General features: G+C 53.6%; 1 protein-coding gene across 3 annotated transcripts in view; it reads right to left on the bottom strand.

The window, feature by feature from the left end:
* Nucleotides 1-20705, bottom strand: part of PIGO (phosphatidylinositol glycan anchor biosynthesis class O) — a 31786-nt gene extending 11081 nt beyond the window's left edge. Inside the window, exons 1-8 of one of the 3 annotated variants that reach the window (XM_032800404.2) lie at nucleotides 20178-20705; nucleotides 16026-16169; nucleotides 13516-13639; nucleotides 12286-12445; nucleotides 11351-11524; nucleotides 6359-7928; nucleotides 5545-5748; nucleotides 5058-5263 (exon numbers count right to left, since the gene is read on the bottom strand). In XM_032800404.2, coding sequence (XP_032656295.1) covers nucleotides 5058-5263; nucleotides 5545-5748; nucleotides 6359-7928; nucleotides 11351-11524; nucleotides 12286-12445; nucleotides 13516-13639; nucleotides 16026-16169; nucleotides 20178-20670 — 3075 coding nt within the window. In that variant the 5' untranslated portion in view covers nucleotides 20671-20705. Of the gene's footprint in view, nucleotides 1-5057; nucleotides 5268-5544; nucleotides 5749-6358; nucleotides 7929-11350; nucleotides 11525-12285; nucleotides 12446-13515; nucleotides 13640-16025; nucleotides 16170-17647; nucleotides 17731-20177 lie in introns of those variants that run through there. The other 2 variants (XM_032800408.2, XM_032800407.2) reach the window with 2 other exon arrangements.
* Nucleotides 20706-20767: the final 62 nt, after the last annotated feature.

Here is a 20767-nt window from a genome sequence, read left to right as displayed (position 1 = left end):
GCCTGGCGAAATGCCCCGCCACTTCCAAAACTTGTGATGTCTCCTGAGGAGTGGAAAATCTGCAGTATGCCTACCTCAATGATGTGCCTTTTTTCAGATTCATGAGCAGAACACTGGAGCACCTGGAAAATCTATCAGCGCATCAGGGCAGGCAGGACTAACTGTTAAGCTAAAGACAGTGTCAAATAGGCAAAACAGAGGACTGGACTTGGACACCCAGGTGGATCAAGGAAATAAATCCCTCTACAGGCAGGGATGCTCAAAGGGCTGTTCCCAAAGCAAAGAAACAGATCAATCCTTTAGGCTTGGCCGGAATTACAGGCGATTTGTACCCACACTACAGTCAAACATCGCTGCCCCACTTAACAGAGCGACGCAGAAAGATCACAGCGATGCAGTTAAGTGGACGCATAAGTGCCAGAAGGCTTTAACCAGTCTTAAGGCAACCACTCATGTCTGACCCGTGCTAAGTGGGCCCCAGACTTTGACAAACCTCCTAGTTAGCCACAGATAATGACAGTACTGGCGTGGCTGAGGAGCAGTAGTTAATGCAGGAAGAGACCGGTCAAAGAATTTATCCTGTCGTGTTTCTGAAAAGACAGTGCTGAGAGGAAAAGCCACTGTCATCAGTGAAAATGAAGATGCTACGCCATTGTGAGTTGCCCCTGAAAAGCTGACGGCCCATTATGTTTGGGACGGCGTCTTCCACTACAACCGACCATGCTGCGCCAAAAGTGGACTTCACACGCCAAGGGAAATCACAAAAAAGTTCGTCGATGGAGTTTAGCTCTCAGAATTATTGATTTTGAATTTAGCACATTTCAGGCAAGCTTCTGACAAAAGTAGCTGATGCACTCTCCATGAAGTCTCCAGAATCAACTGATAACAATTGTCGCTTGAATGTGAAAATCTTGTAGTTTTACATATTAGTAGTATTGTAAGGTCGTTGTGTTTATTAACTTGTTTCTTCTAAGTTCTAGGAAGAAATACCCATCAGTGTGGTTCAACACTGTCTGAATCTGGGGGGCATTGTCCATAAACAGGTAGTTAAGGGTTATGCCTCTTTCTACCTCTAAAGGGTTAAGAAGCTCAGTAAAACCTGGCTGACACCTGACCAGCAGGTGACCAATAAAGGGACAAGATACTTCAAATCTATGGTGGGGGAAGCCTTTTGTTGTGCTCGGTTTTTTGGGGGTTGTTCGCTCTTGGGACTAAGAGGGACCCAGAACGTCCATCCATGGCTCGGGCAAATCTTCTCTATAACGTCTTCTCATGTTTCAGACTTGTAAGTAACAGGCAGGCAACGCCTGTTAGTCTTATTTTTGTTTTCTCAACTTGTAAATGTTCCTTTTTGCTCAGAGGATTTTACCTCTGGTTGCTGTAACTTTGAACCTAAGGCTAGAGGGGGTTCCTCTGGGCTATATGAATCTGATTACCCTGTAAAGTATTTTCCAACCTGATTTTACAAAGATGATTTTTACCTCTCTTTTCTTTAATTAAAAGCCTTTTTTTTTCTTAATATCTGATTGATTTTTCCTTGTTTTTAGATCCAGGGGGATTGGATCTGGACTCACCAGGGAATTGGTGAAGGAGTCTCTCAAGGCCCCCCAGGGAGGGGAAGGTTTTGGGGGGAAAGGGAGTGATCCAGACACTAAAACTTCTGGATGGTGGCAGTGATACCAGATCTAAGCTAGTAATTAAGCTTAGAAGTATCCATGCAGGTCCCCACATCTGTACTCTGAAGTTCAGAGTGGGGAAGGAACCTTGACACGAAGCAAGGAAGAGGTCTCACAGAAGGAGCTCTACAGCTTGCCAGAACACCACAGGCTGCACTCAACTGATGTGCCCCAGTCTTCACAGGGCAAAGGGACAAGGTACAGGCAGCCCCTTCCCAGCATACAGACCCTTCGCCTGGGGGTGGGGGTGGGGGAGGTGTCAGTCACACCTGCTCCTACCAGTTCTGCAGGGCCAGCCAAGCTACAGAACAGGGAGCTGGAATCGCTCCAGCTCACACACCGACAGAACTGTTAGCTAGGTCCCAGGTATATGCAGGCCAGACTGTGTCCTCCATTATCCCTGGGCAACTCCACTGGAAACTGCAAACCCTTTATGGCTGGGGATGATGCAAAAGATGGAGAGAGTCCAGCTGGACCCCTCCAATCCAGGATGAATTTGCAGGGCTGGCACTTAGAAAACATGTTTTTAAGAAGCTACCATCAGTGCCAGTGAGTTTGGGTTTGTGCTCGCTTTGCACTAAGAGCGTTTGCACAAAAACACAGAAGAAAGAGGAAAACCCTGCACACAGTGTTCATGGATCTTGGGAAGACTTGACAGAAGTCATGTGGGGGAGGAGAACAAAAGACCAAAGAATGTGTCAGAGTCGTCCGGGACATAGGCAAGCGTGGTTACCACTGCCAGAAGGCCAGGCGGAGAAACTGAGCCGTGTCTAGTGAGTCAGAGCACACCACAGCTCGGCACTAAGCCCCTTCTCGTTCACACTGATGCTCAAGGCACTTACACAGAACATGCAGAGTGGCACCCTGGTGCCTGCTTTTAGCAGATGACGAAGGTCAAGTAGCTAGTTTGACAGTCCAGGAAAATGGTGAACAATGAAATTATAAGCAGAATAGGAAAGACGTGGACTAAATGGAGTGAAGCGAGCGGAGTGATCTGTGATAGGAGAATGCTGGTCAGCCTGAGAAGTAAGAGCTACCAGATGGTAATTACATACAATTCACTTCTGTACAGCTCCACATACTGGGCAGTGAGACAGAGACAGGAGCAGATCTTGACTACAGTGGAAATGAGAACATTAAGATGGCTGCTTGGAGCGACAAGAATGGCTGGCGTTCGGAATGAACTCATTCGGGGAAGTGGGAAGGTGGGACCAATGTCAGAAAAGCTGAGGGAGCCAGGTGTAGACAGTTTGGACATGGGAAAAGCAGATCAGAAGAATATACAGGAAACAGGGTGTTAAACTTGGGAGTGGAGGGTAAGAGAAGGGCTGCAAGACCCAAAACATCCTTTGGGGTACCACAGAAAAGTATTTCACTAGCTGCGGCATTAGTGAGATGTGACAAACTGGGAATGTTCTTAATGTTTGCTCTGAATACTGTGTTGGTGCCTCAGTGTCCCCTAGGCAGTTCTTAAGTATCTGGCAGAGCAAAGGGCCAGTGCACCTAATGCCTGGCACTCTGTATCCTAGCAACTGATGGCCTGGGCCCCTCCTCTGCAAAGGTGCCAACTGCAGGTGTTGGAGACAAAGGGATCAGGTGACCACCTGGCCCGGGAAAGGAGCGGAGCAGAGAGGAGGGGCTGGAGGGGTTGGTTAGTCTGGAGCTACCTGGGGATAAGGAGTGAAGTGCAGACCTAGGGGTCTGGCTCACTGCCCCCCAGAATGGACCCGGCCGAGGGGTCTGGTTCGCTGTATCTACAAGCTCTGTTTTAGACCCTGTTCCTGTCATCGAATAAACCTCTGTTTTGCTGGCTGAGAGTCACGTCTGACTGCAAAGTGGGGGTGCAGAACCCTGTGGCTTCCCCAGGACCCCGCCTGGGTGGGCTCGCTGTGGGAAGCACACGGAGGGACAGAGGATGCTGAATGCTCCAAGGAGAGACCCAGGAGGTGAAGACGTGTGAGCTTCTTGCCCTGAACAAGTCTGCTCCGAGGGAGAGGAGGCTCCCCAAAGTCCTGACTGGCTTTGTGGGGAGGAGCTCCAGAGCATCGCCTGGGGACTCCGTGACACGAGACACAGCTTCAAGGCGCTGGAATGGACACAGGCTCAAAGAGCCAATCCCACATAGATGGGAGTACGGCTAGCAGCAGCAGCAGCTACCACGACTCTGCTCACGAATCCCCCCCGCCTGACAGAGCTGTTAGGGGGGCACCCCCAGAGTCACAGCCCAAAGGGGCAGAGGGGAAGCAGAGATCAGCGTCACATTCCAGTGAAGATGCAGCCAACACTTAACCCTGGTACAAGGCCAATGCACCATGGGAGCTAGTGCGAGGGACTAGCGGGAAAACCCATTTGTGCTCATTAGCTCCAAGGAACCCAGCAGCCACAAGGAAATATTCAGGCTGACACGGGGAACTTGCCCCATCTATGACTCTGAGACTGGATGGGCCCAAGCTAAGCCAGGAGGTCTGGCTGGAAATCCACCCTGAACTCATCCCACTGGGCCCAGCCATTGCAGCGCTCCCACTCGCTGAGATCAGCAGGAGTCCCAAGAGCTTTTCAGAACCAGGTAGGAGAGCACTGAGCGCAACCCGGACTTAGCGTCCTGATGTCTATTAATGTAGCAGCCCCTCAACGTGCCTGTCAATATAGCCCTCCTCACTCAGCAAATCTCCCCCATGTGCACCTGGGTCTGAGTTGCCACCTGTAGGGACAGAAATGTCTTTACTGCTTTTCCCTGCAGTTAGCCCAGCCCTGGGAGCAGGAGCTCGAGTCCCCTCCTTCCCGTGCGCCAGTGTCATCAGCATTGACTCAGTTCCAATCAGTGGCACTTGGGCAAAGACACTGCAGATGGCAGGGCTGCACAGATGGTATCAAGGGCAAACCCTGCCCCGCAGAACGTTTAGCTACAGGCCACGCCGGACAGGGAGACCCCAGGCTGTGACTATGGCGCTGGCAGGGAGAAAAACCCATTTTTCACTTGGAAGCCGAGCATGTCCACAGCCAGATTTCCAGGCTGGCTGCCAAGTGAGGCGCGGCCATCTTGCAGGGATTTCATGGCACGGGCCAGGCGTGGCAGCAGCCCCACGACTTCAGAACAGAATCACGTTTCCATCAGCAGGAGCTGAGAGGCATGGCTGAGAAGGGAAGGTGGGTTTGTCAGGCAGGTCGCACGCCCCCAGCATAGAGCCCTGTGCACGGCCAGGAGCCAGCAGCACCGCAGTAGACTCCGTCTCCACCTACTGTCACTCTTGGCCCCGGCTGAGGTCTCCTTGTCCCTGAGCTCAGGGAAGAGTCCCCTTCCCACCCCACACTGCAGGGGTCGTTATTAACCCTTTGGTGTCCACAGTGTCCCATGTGAATGCTGGGCCCCCCTGCCCCTACCTGCACGCCAAGCACAAAGAGGTATTTGAGCCCCAGCTGCAGCAGAGCCGCTGAGAACCTCTCCGGAGACTCCCGCAGCCTCATCTCCATCATGGGCTCCTCCTCCTCCTCCTGAACCTCCTCCCGCAGTTCCTTCTTCAGCTTCCTCCTCTGGGAGTTGGGCACCTCACAGACGAAGGGCCAGAGCAGGAGCAGGGGGCAGCCAACTACCTCAAGGACAAAGGCACAGGAAGTTACCAGGCGTCCCGGCGCCCGTGGGGGGCGCACACATGGCTACGGGATGGGATGGGGATCGCTCTCCTGCACAGGGCTCAGCAATGACTGTTAACCCCTCGGATGCCAGTCACAAGAGAGCAGTATGGCTGCAGCTCAGCAGCGGGTCTGCAGACCACCTGCAGGGAGCTGGCTGCTCCCATGGGGCTGGCTCCCTTAGCAGCGAGCCGGGCAGCCTGTGAAAGCAGCCGGGCTCAAGCGGAAATTCACTTACCTGCAAAGAGGATGTGGGAGGCGAATGTGTTGGCCCCCACCAGGACAGCGGGTAGCAGGTGGGTGCTGTGGCTCTCCTGGAAGCCCACGAAGGCTGCATGCCAGTGGATGGCTGGGAAGATGGGCTGGTGGCCCGTGGAATAGAAGAACTGGGTGGCAGCAAAGACCCAGGCGGTGACCGCGTACCAGGGGACCACGAAAGGCTCTGAGAGGAACAGAGACACCAGTGTCACGGAACAGGCCTCGAGATGGTCTGACCCACAGCTCAGACAAGGCCGCGTCAGCCCTTTCTCCGCCCTTGCCCCTGGGAAGGGGAGGGATGAACCAGGCTCCAGCACTGGGCACCTTGGCCTTTTTCCCCCGAGTAAAGGATGGTAGGTGCCCTCCTGGGCAAAGCACCAGGCTGGGGGGACAGTGCAGCCCTCACCCACCCTGGCAGCCCTTCAACTCCCTCCTGCTGGGCAGTTAGCCCAGGTGTGGAACGTGTGCAGACCCCCCTCCCCCACAGCAGGGACCCCACCACCCCACAGGGGCTCTATCCCCCAGCCTCAGGCCTTCTCTCCCTCTCCCCTTGCTCAAACTCTGCAGTCAGCCAGAGCCACTAACACAGGCACCCAGTAACCAGCCCCCCCAGAGCAGGGTCCCTTGGAGCCCTGCCCCCGCGCTGCCTGGGCCTGCGGCGGCTCTTGCAGCCGTGAGACAGGGCTCGGTGCATCCCGGGCTCCAGGATGGGCAGCGGGGCCTGGGACCAGCGTGTAGGAGAGTCTGGGACCCCCCAACCGAGAGCGAACCCGCCTCGGCTGCCCCCAGCTCACCGGCATCCCCGGTGAGGCTCACGACCCAGGCGTGGATGCGCAGCAGCGCAAAGCCCTCCAGGAAGAGGAGCAGGAAGGCGAGGCTCATCCTCTCGCTGTGCAGGGTCAACAGGAGGAGGCCCAGCAGGGTGAGAACTATGACCAAGGCGGCTGAGTACACGCTCCCCAGCCCATAGGCTGCCAGCGTGGCCCGCCGGTGACCCCTGTCTAGCTGGGTCTTCAGAGACTCCTGCATCCTCCTGTAGATCTGTGGGATGACGTGCTGGAGGTCGGCCTGGGAGCTGGGGGCCCCCTGATAAGGGGTTACAATGGGCCCCACTGACTCCCGGCTGTCCTTCACGAACACTGTCACGGGTGTCCACAGCACCAGCAGGAGCCCCAGGGATGCCAGGCCGTAGATGGCCTGTGGAAAGCCCACCAGCGCCACCTGCACCAGCTCCTGCAGCTTGCCCAGTGTGTCCTCCGCCCCCGAAGTGACGGCCCAGTAGCAAGCGATCCAGACGGCCAGCAGCGGGAAGGCCCAGCGCACAAAGAGCACCAGGGGGCTGGCGCTGTTCAGGTTCCCATAGTGCCGCAGCCAGCACCGCACAGCGTAGACTAGCCCGGCCAGCGAGACCACACACAGGAGGTAGAAGAGGTTCTTGGCCTGAGTGCTCTGCAGGCTGGAGAGGGGGGCCAGGAAGGGAGAGGGCTGGCAGTGCGGGATCTCCTCGCGGCACTGGTGGAAAAGGCCTGAGAGGCGCAGGCAGGTCAGGAGCACAGCCAGGAGGCACAGAAGCCGCCAGCTCTCCTTCTGGTAAAAGGCAGTGCCCGGGGATTGCTTGGGAGCTTCCAGAGTGGTCAGCCGGCCGTGCCAGTGCACCTTGCCCACCAGCAGGATGGCCAGGGACGCGAGCAGGAACGGAGCCACCCGGGCCTCGGCCACCACGAAGCTGTCCGAGAACATGGCACAGCACCGGATGAAGAGGATGCCCATGGGGAGGACCAACCCCTGCCACGCTCGCAATCTCTGCCACAGGCCCGTATTGGCCACCGGCGGCTGGACACCAGCCAAATGGGCTCGACGGGGCCGGCGGCCCCACGAGTGCCAGAAGAAGGCCAGCTGAGAGGCGGCAGCCGACCACGACACCACCAGAATGAGGTCCAGCCCCTCCCTGGTGAGCAGGTGGGCCAGCCCCAGCACAGCCGCCACCGCCAGGCCCCAGAGAAGCGGGTACAGGAGGCGGCTTCGGTAGGAGAAGTCCAGGGCCGCCGCCAGCTCCGAGGCGACACAGCAGAGCAGGCAGGAGGCGGCGATGAGCGCACAGCCAGCCACCATGCGCAGGGGGTGGAAGCGGGCCCAGGACTCCATGCACATGGCCCGGGCCTCCCGCAGGTAATGCTGGAAGCGGCCAACCAGTTGCCCCAGCCTGGCCTCCTGCTTGGGCGATGCAGGCAGCCCCTCCCGCACTTGGACCAGCAGCCGGTCGTGCTCCTCCAGCGCGGCAGAGAAAAGCTCCCGCAGGTACCGGAGCCGCTCAGCCGGCAGGTCCTGGGCAGCCAGCGAGTAGGAGTGCAGGAAACGGTCCACCTGCAGAGAAGAGCCAGGGTTACAATGGAGACGCTCACTGCTGCCTCCCCTCTCCCTCAGACAGGGGCTGGTCCAGAGCGTCCCCGAACACCTGCCAATGGAAACCCACCCGCAGCAGCCCTGCCCTCTTCTGCCCAGCCCAGCGCCGGCTGCAGCCGGCACACACAGGGGGTACATAAGCCCTAGTCAGAGATTCAGGGAGACTGCGGAGAGAAGGGACCATTGTCATCTCATCTGACACAGGCCAGAGGATTTCACCATTACCCAGCACTGAGCCCAGTGACTTGTGTCTGACTAAAGCATCTTCCAGGCAGGCCTCTAATGTGCCTCACTCTGAACCTGAATTGTCTGGCTTCGCCTTCCAGCCACTGGTTCTCACTCTGCCTTGCCCTGCTAGATTTAAGAGCCATTTAGCACCTGGGATTCTCCCTCATGCAGGTACTGACACACTGTAATGAACTCACTCCTCACTCTTCATTTCAATGCACAGCTTTGCATTCAGCTGTATGAAAACGCATTTTGTTTGAATGGACGAGCTCACGCAGTCCGCCAGTTCGCCCTGTCCTCATTACTTTCCTCTCTGCCAATGTGTGTGTCACCCACAAGTTTTATCAGCAGGGATTTTATATTTACTTCCTGATCATTGACAAAGACGTTGAAAAACATTGGGCCTAGAACTGATCCCTGCAAAACCCCACTAGAAACACCTGCCATTCAAGGATAATTCCCCACTGACAACTAGTTTTTGAGATCTGTCAGTTAGCTGGTTCTTACTCCATTTAAGGTGGGCTGTATTGATATTGTATCATGCTAGTGGTTTCTAAAAAATCATATCATATGGGTTTAAAGTGAAAACCCTTATACGTGTCTCAGTCTGTTACACCCACGCAGTTACCCTTATCAGCCAAACTTGTAATCTCATCAAACAATGAAATCAGGTTTGTTTCACATGACTGATTTTCCATAAAACCATGCTGACTAATGTTTCCTATATTCTGATCCTTTAAATCAGTGGTTTTCAAACAGGGGATCGCGGACCTCTGGGGGTCCACAGACTGTGTCTATGATTTCCAAAGGGGTCCGCAACTCCATTTGTAATTTTTTAGAGGTCTGCAAATAAAAAAAGGTCGAAAATCACTGCTGAAAATCTATCAGTTGAATCCTATATCAGTTATTCCACTACTGGCACAGGATTGGTGGCAGGCTAACTGGCTGTTTGTTCTTTGAGTCACCTCTTTTGCCTTTTTTGGATATTGGCACAACAGAAGCACTCTTCCAGTCTTCCGGAAGTCCTCCATTATTCCAAACTTTATTAACAATTAGGGCTGTCAAACAATTAAAAAATTAATTGTGATTAAAAAAATTAATTGCAATTAATTGCACTGTTAGACAATAATAGAATACCATTTAAATATTTTGGATGCCTTCTACATTTTCAAATAGATAGATTTCAGTTATAACACAGAATACAAAGTGTACAGTGCTCACTTTATATTTATTTTTTATTACAAATATTTGCACTGTAAAAAAGAAACAAAGGAAATAGTATTTTTCAATTCACCTAATACAAGTACTGTAGTGCAAACTCTATCATGAAAGTTGAACTCACAAATGTAGAATAATGTACAAAAAATAACTGCACTCAAAACCAAAACAATGTAAAACTTTACAGCCTACAAGTCCACTCACTCCTATTTCTTGTTCAGCCAATCACTCAGAAAACAAGTGTGTTTACATTTATGGAAGATAATGTTGCCTGCTTTGTGTTTAGAATGTCACCTGAAAGTGAGAACAGGCATTCGCATGGCACTGTTGTAGCTGGCATCGTAAGATATTTACGTACCAGATGCAGTAGAGATTCATATGTCAACTACTATTCCAGGAGACATGTGTCCATGCTGATGATGGGTTCTGCTTGATAACGATCAAGAGCAGAGCGGACCAATGCACATTCATTTTCATCATCTGAGTCAGATGCCACCAGCAGAAAGTTGATTTTCTTTTCTGGTGGTTCGGCTTCTGTAGTTTCCGCATCAGAGGGTTGCTCTTTTAAGACTTCTGAAAGCATGCTCCACACCTCGTCCCTCTCAGATTTTTTAAGGCACTTCAGATTCTTAAACCTTGGGTCGAGTGTTGTCACTATCTTTAGAAATTTCACCTTGGTACCTTCTTTGCGTTTTGTCAAATCTGCAGGTAAAGTGGTCTTAAATCGAACATGTGCTGGGTTGTCATCTGAGACTGCCATGACACGAAATATATGGCAGAATGCAGGTAAAACAGAGCAGGGGACATACAATTCTCTCCCAAGGAGTTCAGTCACAAATTTAATTAACACTTTTTTTTAATGAGCGTCATCAGCATGGAAGCATGTCCCCTGGAATGGTGGCCATTGCATGAAGGGGTGTACGAATGTTTAGCATATCTGGAACGTAAATATCTTGCAATGCCAGTTACAAAAGTGCCATACGAATGTCTGTTCTCACTTTCAGGTGATACTGTAAATAAGAAGATGGCAGCATTATCATCCGAAAATGTAAACAAACTTGTTTGTCTCAGTGATTGGCTGAACAAGAAGTAGGACTGAGTGGACTTGTAGGCTCTAAAGTTTTACATTGTTTTGTTTTTGAGTGCAGTTATGTAACAAAAAATAAAAAACCTACATTTGTAATTTGCACTTTCATGTTAAAGAAACTGCACTATAGTACTAGTAATGAGGTGAATTGAAAAACACCTTCTTTTGTCCTTTTAAAGTGCAAATATTTGTAATAAAAAATAATATAAAGTGGGCACTGTGCACTTTGTATTTTGTGTTGTCACTGAAATCAGTATATTTGAAAATGTAGAAAAACCGCCAAAATATGTAATAGATGTCAATTGGTATTCTATTGTTTCACAGTCTGGTTAAATCTGCAATTAATCGACAGCCCTATTAACAATTAACACCAGCAATCTCCTCAGGCAGCAGGTTTAGGACCTAGGCTTGCTGAAGTTTTCTGTAATCTGTGTTGTTCCACGTGATGCTACCAGCAAATCCCAGAGTCTGGCTGCTGTCGCCTGATCACACTGCAGCAGGACAGGCTGAAAGTAGAGCAGTGCATCCTCAAAGGTAACAGGTGGTCATATGTGACTGTGAGCAGGAAGAGGCGTGTAGGGCTGGCAGCGAGACCAGGGGGATGGGGTGGCTGGGTCAGGCCCAGCAACACTCCTGTATTAGCAAACAGTTTCTGATCCCAGAGAAGGAAGATCGGCTCTGGCAGGATTCCCTCCAGCTGGCTGAGGAGGATAATAACAGGCCACCTTCTCGAGGAGAGCGAGAGGTGTGGCTAGAGCGTGACAAGGGGACTGGGAACCAGCCCTGGCACTGCCTCTGTGATCCTGGGCCTCTCCATGGAATGGGTCTGGTAAGCGCCGATTGCCCCCACCTGTCCGGCATTGATGCGATACGCCAAGAGCTGACTGAATGCTGCCAAACCAGCGCCACCGTCCCCCGAGAACAGCTCAGCCATCACCTCCCCGATGTTACTGTAGGGAATGGGCACGCCCAGCAGCAGGGCCAGCGTGGGCACCAGGTTCACCTGCGGGATGGTTTCCGGCTCCTGGAGGAGGACAAGGAAAGGGAGCCCATCCGGTCAATCGACTAGTGGGGATGAGTACGCACCGATCTCCCGGGCAGGGTTACGCTAACCTGGGGTCCAGAGGGCACAGATGCACTTGGCACCTGCCACCCTGCACCTCTGAGGCCCCATCTGCCTCCACAACCCAGTGAGCCTGCCACACATACCCCCAGCGCAGGGCTGGGAGGCAGTGAAGGTGGTCCTGCTTGGGAGCCAGAGGGAAACCCCTGGGCCCCCTGCTCTGATGGGGATGGAGAAGCTAGAAACCCCAGCGGCCACATCCCAACCATCCCTGCTGCGGGGAACGACCTAGCTGTTTCTGCAGGGCCCAGGCCTAGCATGGCTGGTGGTTAATTTTGCCCTGCTCAGCTTCTCTGCACTCAGCTAGGTGGTGCACAGAGGGGAAGAAGAACCTAGGAAGGGAGCCATGTGGGGAAGACAATCGCAGCAGGCCCCTGAACCCTCGGGCAGATGAGGAGGGAAAGTCTCACCCACCTCACTTTCTCCTGGAGGGGAGAGCCCCTCTCTGGGGGCACAGACAGAGGAGGAGCAGCAGCCCCGGAATCCACTCAAGCCCTGGGCTGGGCAGACAGGCATTTGGGTCCAGGAACGATTCGTGTCATATTTCCTTGCTGCTGGCCAGACGTCTCCATGCTCCTGGGACCCCTGAGCTCACTCCCCCTGCAGGCCCCATCCCAGGTACATGCCCAAGCTAGGGCTCTGCTGGCGTCCCTCTCCGTTACCTTGGGAAGGTGGGCTCCAAAGAGAGGCGTTTTACTGTACACGAAGAGTGCTGCGTTCACCTCCTTCTCGCTGTCTCCTCCGTGGTCCCCAGTCTCCGTCATTCCATGGTCGCCTGCCACCAGCAGCAGGGTGTCGTTCGCCAGGTGATCCACCAGCGACCTGCCCCCAGAGACACGGCTCATCAGTCACCACCTGACTCATGCCCGGATGCAGCCCCAGGGCGATCAATCACTGGGAGGGCTCTGAGCACAACAAAGCAGGACCAGGCACCACTGCGAAACCACAACAAGCCTGTTCCTGTGCTGGGAACTGGCTGCTTCCCCACAACAGAAGGTGGTAGCCCAGATGCTATGCTGATGGGCTCCTTAGAAATGCAAAGATTATTCAGAGCCCAGAGAGAGCAGACTCCTGCCTAGATCCTACATTAACAGCAGCGACAATTCAGTCCTGGAAGGCCATTCCACACAGCTGATCCTCTGGGGGGCCCAGGCTCCGTCACAAACCTCTGGCTCATTCAACATGCCTGGAAGGGGGCTGGATCCTTTGGGAAAGCCTTTAGCCTGCCATGGGGCTGTGTGCACAGCACGGCAGCTCAGAGCCCTGCCAGCTCCAGCTCTAACACCCCACACAGGCAGAGCTCTTGTGACTCACTTCCAGCCCTTCCAGCTGTTCTGTGACCCCAAGCTTTGCGCAGTCTTAGTGCCCTCTATCCAAGGCTCTGGAAGTGCTTCTCAGACTGTACTCGAGCCTCACAACCATCAGGGGTCACTGTCTCCATTCCAGCTGGGCCCCAACGGGCTAGAATATTTTCTGCAAGTTCCGTTAAGCAAGAAGGCTCCAGCACAGCCTCTCTGGGCAAAGTCTGGGGGCAGCCCCTGCTCTCCACGACCCGGTTCAATCCCTGCCAGCGTCACAGCATGTGACCGACTGTGACCCTCTCTCCTGGTGGGGGGAACAGCCTCAGGGCCCCACGGCGGAGCAGGCTCGTTTTCAAGCTGTCATTTCCCTGCTGTGTTCTCAAAGCCAGGGCTCTGAGGTGACGCCCGGAGTGAGCACCCCCTGCTGCCCAGCTCGCCTGCAAAGGTTGTACGGGGGCATGTCATGCTGCTGTGGTGGATCTCTGGGAGGCTACCGAGGAGAAGCTCCAGGTTCAGGGGCCTCACAACCCCTAGAAAAGCAGCTGCCGAGGCGAGTGAGCTGGCAACCCCCCACCCCAGGGCACTGGTCACCTGAGCATCTCGTTCATCTGGGTGAGTTTCTTGGCCATTTCTGGATGGTCTGGTCCATGCTTGTGCCCACAATGATCCACACCCAGGAAATGAGCGATCAGGAGGTCCCACTCACCACCATCCACTGCAGAACAAGGGAGAGGGCACGTTAGACCACAAGCTGTCCCCTTCTGCTAGCCAGCCAGGCAGCGACTCCAGCCTGCGGCCATCCTTCCATCAGCCTGGCTTGCCCCTTTCCACTACGCTGGGAACCCCCACAGGTGTAAGAACGTAACGGCCATGCTGGGTCAGACCAATGGTCCATCTAGTGCTGGATCCTGTCTGCCGACAGTGGCTGGTGCCAGGTGCCCCACAGGGAATGAACAGAACAGGGCAGTTTTGAGTGATCCACCTGTCATCCATTCCCAGCAACTGGCAGTCAGAGGTTTTGGGACACCTAGGACATGGGTTCACATCCCTGACCATCTTGGCTAATAGCCACTGCTGGACCTGTCCTCCAGGAACTGATCTAGTTCTTTTTTGAACCCCAGTTATACTTTTGCCCTTCACAACATCCCCTGGCAGGGAGTTCCACAGGTTGACTGTATGATGTGTGAAGAAGGAATTCCTTCTATTTGTTTTAAACCTGCTAAACCTGTTAATTTCATTGGGTGACCTCTAGTTCTTGTGTTATGTGAAGGAGTAAATATCACTTCCCTACTCACTTATAGACTTTAAGGTCAGAAGGGACCATTATGATCATCTAGTCTGACCCCCTGCACAATGCAGGCCACAGAATCTCACCCACCCCCTCCTGTAACAAACCCCTAACCTATGTCTGAGTTATTGAAATCCTCAAATTGTGGTTTAAAGACCTCAAAATGCAGAGAATCCACCAGCAAGTGACCCATGCCCCACGCTGCAGAGGAAGGCGAAAAACCTCCAGGGCCTCTGTCAATCTGCCCTGGAGGAAAATTCCTTCCTGACCCCAAATATGGGGATCAGTTAAACCCTGAGCACGTGGGCACGACTCACCAGCCAGCACCCAGGAAAGAATTCTCTGTAGTAACTCAGATCCCCACTCCATCTAATGTCCCACTTTCTCTACATGTCATTTTACACAGCTCGGTCATATTCCACCCCCCCACCCCGTCATTAAGATGAAGAAGCAAGAACGCAGTATGAAGACACAAACCTGGACTGCTCCCCTGGCAGAGCCCCACTCTCAAAATCCTTGTGTGGTGGGGATGAGCCTCACAACCCTACTGAGGTGGGTATGATTACCCCACTGTACAGCTGGGGAAACTGAGGCCCACCAAAGTGAAGGCACTTCCAAGAAGAACTCAGCTAACCAAACTTATCTTGAATGTGTGTAATTCTGCCTGCTGCTTCTTTTATATAGCTAGCGCCACAGGGCAGGGATTACACTTTCCTCTGTGTTCACAAAGGCCAGTGGTCCCCAACCTTTTCCGGGTGGCAGATGCCAGACGAGCCACTGAAGACCGTGGCCAGCAGACAAGCATCTGCCAAAATGCCACCAAGAAGCAGCAATGTCAAGAGGCATAGCCGCCGAAAATCAGTGGCATTTTGGCAGCTGCGCCTCTTGGTGACGCCGCTTTTCGGTGGATGCTTGTCTGCTGGCCAGTACGCGGGCGCACACAGATGCCCTGGCAGGTGTCATTGCACCTGCAGGCATCACATTGAGGACCACTGGCCTAGACACTGGGGATGTTACTGCAGTAAGAGCAGCACCCAGGCTGACTCCTCCTGTACGTTCTATGGACACATACTTCACTGCAGACTGTTCAGTCTCTGATCTACAGATAGGAGGAGATGCATTTTAATTTAAGGGACAAAAACTCTCCCACAAGGCCGTTTCCCCCTACCTGCAGGGCAGATTTTTAGTTTTCTGAATGACAGACCATCTCCACGATTGTTTCTTTGGGTCTGTAAACAAACTGTAAAAAGCACCTTTCCCCTAGTCCTGGACTTTGGACAAAGTCCAGCTACAAACACACAAAAACCAGGTCTCGAGCAAGCCCCACCTCCCAGCGTGCCCAGGCCATTCCAGAACATTATGTGCCTGTCTGAGTGTTTCAGTGACAGCCAGGTAGGCACCAGCTTCATAAGGTCCCTTCAAGGTTAAATGCCCGGTACAACGTTCACTGACTGCTCTGTCCCCCCTACTCCCGTGTGGCATTTCCAGAGCAGACCAGGCCATTCTAGGCTGTGGATTGCAAGGCCCAGCATGCTTAACTCCCTCTGGATTGGAGGAGGGGCATTTATAGAGTCTGGGGCTGCTGAATCCAGGCAGAGCATTGCAGACTACGTGGGCTGCAGCTGCGATCAGTGCAGACATGATGTCCCTGACCTGGCTGGGATGCAGAACAGTCCTCGGCTGGGCTCCACCCTAGGGCACTCAGCTGGGCAGCAGTGACCCTTCAGTTCCAACACCCAACTTCGGCTGGGCTCCCAGCACAATGTGGCTGCAGAGAGCATGCAGTCCCAGCCCCCAGGCAATGGCAGCTCACCAGTCGTGTAGAGGTGCTGCAGGATCCCATCGTCCACCGTGTGAAGATCCTTCACGTTAAACGACGGGAAGAAATACGAGCGGAAGAACTTCTGGGGAAAGAGTCCATCCCAGGTGTCATCCCCCATGAAGACCACTCTCCTCCCTGGGAAAGCAGGACGGGAATTAGCACAGGGATCCAGGAGTGGGGTCCCAGCCTTACCCACGCTGCTTGAGGAGTCTGGCCAGAACTGCAATGGGATACAAAGCGCCAGCGCCACTCCCCACCCCCTAGGCTCAGTGATCAAAAGTTAGCATCACCTGCTAGCTGTTCAGAGGCCCGTATGAAGTGAGTTAGGGAGATGTCAGCCCCGTTCCCACCAGAAATCCACCAAGCCCAGTGGCCCTTACTGCCTCCCTTACCAGTCACAGAGTGAGTGGGCCAGATATGGCAGTGCGAAAACCAGCCCAACACATCCTGATAGCCAGGCTCTTGTGTTAAGACGCTGCAGCAATGGTTCTCCAGCTGCAGCACCATGCCTTCAAGACATGATCATCTCACCGACCTCCCCCTCCCCACACATACAGCAGCGGCATCGCTGCATCCTCACCCAGTCTCCCCAGTACGGGTGTAAGAGCCGTCTTCTCTGCAGCGGCTGCACTAAGGACAGCCTTCCCGTTTCACATGTCTGAACAACGACGGTTACGCCCGTCACCAAGGTTCTTTGAGATGGACTCTGCCTAGTCACGCTCATGGGATGCGCCCTCTCACTGAACACCGGACCATCTAGGGCCAGGGTTTAACTCCTGCCTCCATTTCATTCCACGTAAGCCCAAGGGAGCAGGGAACGGTGGGGATAGGAGTGTGAACATGCAGAGTCCATCTTGAAGAACCTCGATTACAGGGGAGTAACCTTCATTTCTTCCTTCCAGTGTCCTCTGCCCATTCCCACTCCCGGACTAGACCCTTAAGCAGTACCCTGCCCCAGGAGAGTGGGGCCTAGTCCAACAAGGAGTGCAGGACTGCTTGCCAAACGTGGCACCTGACCTAGATTCCAAATCTACAGAATGTTTAGTGAAAGTGTGAGCAGAACGCCAGGATGCTGCTCTGCAAGTCTCCCCCAGAGGAACATGCCTGCAGGCAGCCAGGCATGCTCCCTTTCATCTACCTGAATCACTTCTGATGCCGTGAGGAATGGATAATCCCTTCCATGTACAAGCTTCATAAATACCTGAGCCAGCTACAGAGAGATGGCATAGAAACAGCTTTTCCCTTGTTTTCTGGTCCATAAGCTATAAACAGCCTTGAAGACTGCTGAAATTCTAGTCCTGTCTGAATAAAAAGCTAACACTCTCCTTGCATCTAACATCTGGCATTAGCTTCCCCACCACAAGTATGGGGCTTGGGGGACAGAACTGGTAACGTGATCGATTCATTCATGTGAAAACCGGAGACTATTCCTCATGAAACCTTAAGATGCGTGCAAAGGACCATTATGCTTATGAAACACGGTGACTGGTGTCTCAGCCATCAACACATGCAATCCACTTCTGTGCCTGGCAGAAGTGATTGCTATCAAAAACACTGTTTTTACAGATAGATAAAAAACAACAGCTTCCCAGGAGTTCAAAAGAAGGTCTCACCATTTCTGCCAGTACTACATTCAGATCCCAGAAGGGCAAAGGAGTTCTTATTGGAGGATACAAATTATTAAGGCCCTTTAAAAACTTCTTAATTGTATCATTAGTAAAAATTGATTTTTCCTGTACAGGTACGATAAGCTGACACGGCTGAGAGATGAACCTTAAATGAAGATAATAAAAGAGGTGTCTCCCTAAGATACAAATGCTGCTCTAATATATAATTAATTGGGGTTGTGAAGGATCCAGTGTACGTGAAAATCCTCAATAAAACCTTTTTCCATTCAAGACTGTAGCACTTTTTCTAGCACAAAACAGTACATTCTGTACTTTGAGTGACAGCTTTCTTCTACCCCAGCTAAAGGTCCATTCCCCATGCAGGAAAGAGAAGGGACAGAAGGGCTGGATCCTGTTCTTTGCTGTCTCTCGGAGAAGCAGTCAGCCTGGCTGGTTCTAACAACACACCTGATGTGTCCTGAGATGGAGCCACAGACGGCGCTAACTGGCGCTTTAACAGTAACGCTATGCAGTGCCGTGCTAGTTGGCAACCCTCACCAGAGGTCTCTTCATTGGATCCGATATTGAGAGATCCACAGAAGAATGGCTCCTAACTCGGTGCTGACAGCCTGAACCAGAGCCAGGCTCCACCACGAGATTCTGTCCCTGTTTTCTCTCTCGGACTGGCTCTTTGTAGTGAGGCTGACACCAAAGAAGGCTGCAAATTTTTCCACAGAACCGCAACCAAGTCTCTCTGAAAAGGGACTGTGTCCATTGCTGATCCAGACCTTTTCTCCTCTTTCAGATCCTGAACCTGACATAGCAGCTGAATTACACTTCTTCCCCGCTGGAGGCACAGATGGAGTTGGTTTCTGAGAATCGGCTGCCACTGTCACAGGTTCCTGCAATAAAATTACCTGGAACCTGTTTCTCTCACTTTCTTCGCTCTCGTGGCCAATGCTGAGCATGTCAGACATTTAGAGGGAGAATGCCAACCCCAACCATGCCAAGCATCAGGCATGTGCATCTCACGCTGGGAATACCACCGGGCACGAGACACGTCTTTTGAATCCAGGCTTCTCAGCCTTCTGATCTGGCAAGTTACCCTTTAACTAACTAGCTCTAAATAAACGATATGACTCTGCGTACTTATGTTAACAACCCACACAAACTGTCTGTCTACTAGGGATCCGAAAGGATCATACAGGACCATCGTAACTGTCCAGCTGGCCACAGCTGAAGGAACTGAGGCAGTTGAGCGCCATGCTCCCTTTAAACCCTTGCCCTAGAAGGTGTGGCATTCACGGGGGAGGAAAGAGAGGCGCTTAGACACTCCAATGGCTACTGCTAGTAGAATTTTACCATTCAGGCTGCATAGGTCGGAGCATCCCATGAGTGGGAATATGCAGAGGACACTGGATGGAAACATCTCGTGTACGTCTCTTTTACCTACGACCTCTCCCTCTTTTGCGGCTGTCCTCTCACCCCCATACAGACAGAGCTGACAAGCCGCTCAGAGGTGTGACAGAGTAGGAATATTTTGTAACATTTTTATGAATCCTGTGCTTGCCTCAGGCCCAGAGGTCCAGTCTCAGGAGGCAGTGAAGCCGCATGGCTTGCCAAGAAGAGTGAGACCTCCAGGGGGTCTGGCTCACTGAACGGTTCCTCCTAGAGACCGGTCCAAAGCTGGGGCCATAGCACCGACCCTGTGGGTCCGTAACAATAACGTCAGCTCATCGCAGGCCTGGGCACTGAGATACTACAGCAATGTGCGCAGGACGCAGACCTGACTCTCCGGGCCCTCCCCTCCGCTTCTCTCCCCTGCCTGTATCACCCTCACACGCTGGGTTAGGTCATGTCTAGATCATCAGGCCCTCAGGGCAAGGGCCCGTCTCTTCATCTACTGCACGAAGCACAATCGAGATAGGCTAGAAAGAACAACAGCTCTCGCTGTACACGAAATGCAGGAAAGTCTGGGCAAAACACTGCAGCAGCCTAATGCGACCCTGACACACGGATGGGCAGGGCAGCCCTCTGCACCACGCTGACCCCTCCCCCCATCGTACTCCACACAGGTACACAGACTCTCCCCACCCTCCCAGATCCACCCGAGGGTCAAGATGGCCACAGCCCTGTGGGGGTCGTGTGGGGACACCCATTTTCACTCTTCCCCATACATTCTGGAGCATGCCACGACACTCCGGCTGGCTGGGATGCTCTCCCAACAGCCTTGTCCAGATGCAAAGCTCCACCTGTCTCGGAATCAGGCTGACTGCCCTGGCTCCAAACCTGCATCCCCCTCTGAGATCAGCTCCCAGTACACGCAGCGCTCGGACCAGGCGCGTCCAAGCGCTCCAGCACCAAGGGTCCCCCACTGGGGCTGTCAGAGCCTCATGCGCTCTGTGGAGTGGGCGAGGACTCGGGTTTACACACTACCACCAATGGGTCAGACCGACACAACTCCCTCCTCCGGCTGGCCCGCTCCCCACCCACGACACGCGGCCAGCAAACCCCCGGGTGAGCCACACCCACGCACCGTTCTCCACCAGCTGCCCGAGCAGATTGTCCTCCTCGATGGCGTAGGAGGCGAAGTTGCTGCCCACGTCGATGAAGGTGGGCAGGGAGCCGGTGGTGATGCCCTTGATGCGCTGCATGGTGGTGGTGGGTGGGTCGGCTCGGAAGCGGTAGAGCCGGGCATGACGGGGCTGGGAGCCGGCCAGCTGGTGCAGGAAGCCCAGCTTGTTCTCGTAGGGCCGGGGCTGCGCCTTGGCTGGGTCGAAGCGGGCGAACTCAAAGGTCAGGGCATCTATGATCAGCAGCACGGCCTTGGTGACGCGCTGGGGCATCCAACAGGCGCCGGGAGCGACCCCCTGTCCGGCCCAGGCCGGGGCAGCCAGCGGGTCCGAGCAGGAGCTGCGGTTGGTGAGCTCGATTCTCATGAGCAGGAAGCCGCTGGTGAAGAGACCGATGCCGGAGAAGAAGAGGAAACAGGCCCAGGCGAGGAAGAGCAGCACCGGCCACCTCTGCATCCTGCAAGGGTGGGAGAAGGTCAGAGCCGGCACGGTGCCCCCCGCCCCCATTTCTCATATCGCCCCCCGGCTCACCCCCGTCACTGCCCCCCCCTCC

This window comes from Chelonoidis abingdonii, chromosome 6, assembly GCF_003597395.2.
Source record: "Chelonoidis abingdonii isolate Lonesome George chromosome 6, CheloAbing_2.0, whole genome shotgun sequence".
Classification (NCBI taxonomy): domain Eukaryota; kingdom Metazoa; phylum Chordata; order Testudines; family Testudinidae; genus Chelonoidis; species Chelonoidis abingdonii.
Note: the sequence above shows the minus strand (reverse complement) of the source record. Positions and strands in the feature narration are given on the sequence as shown.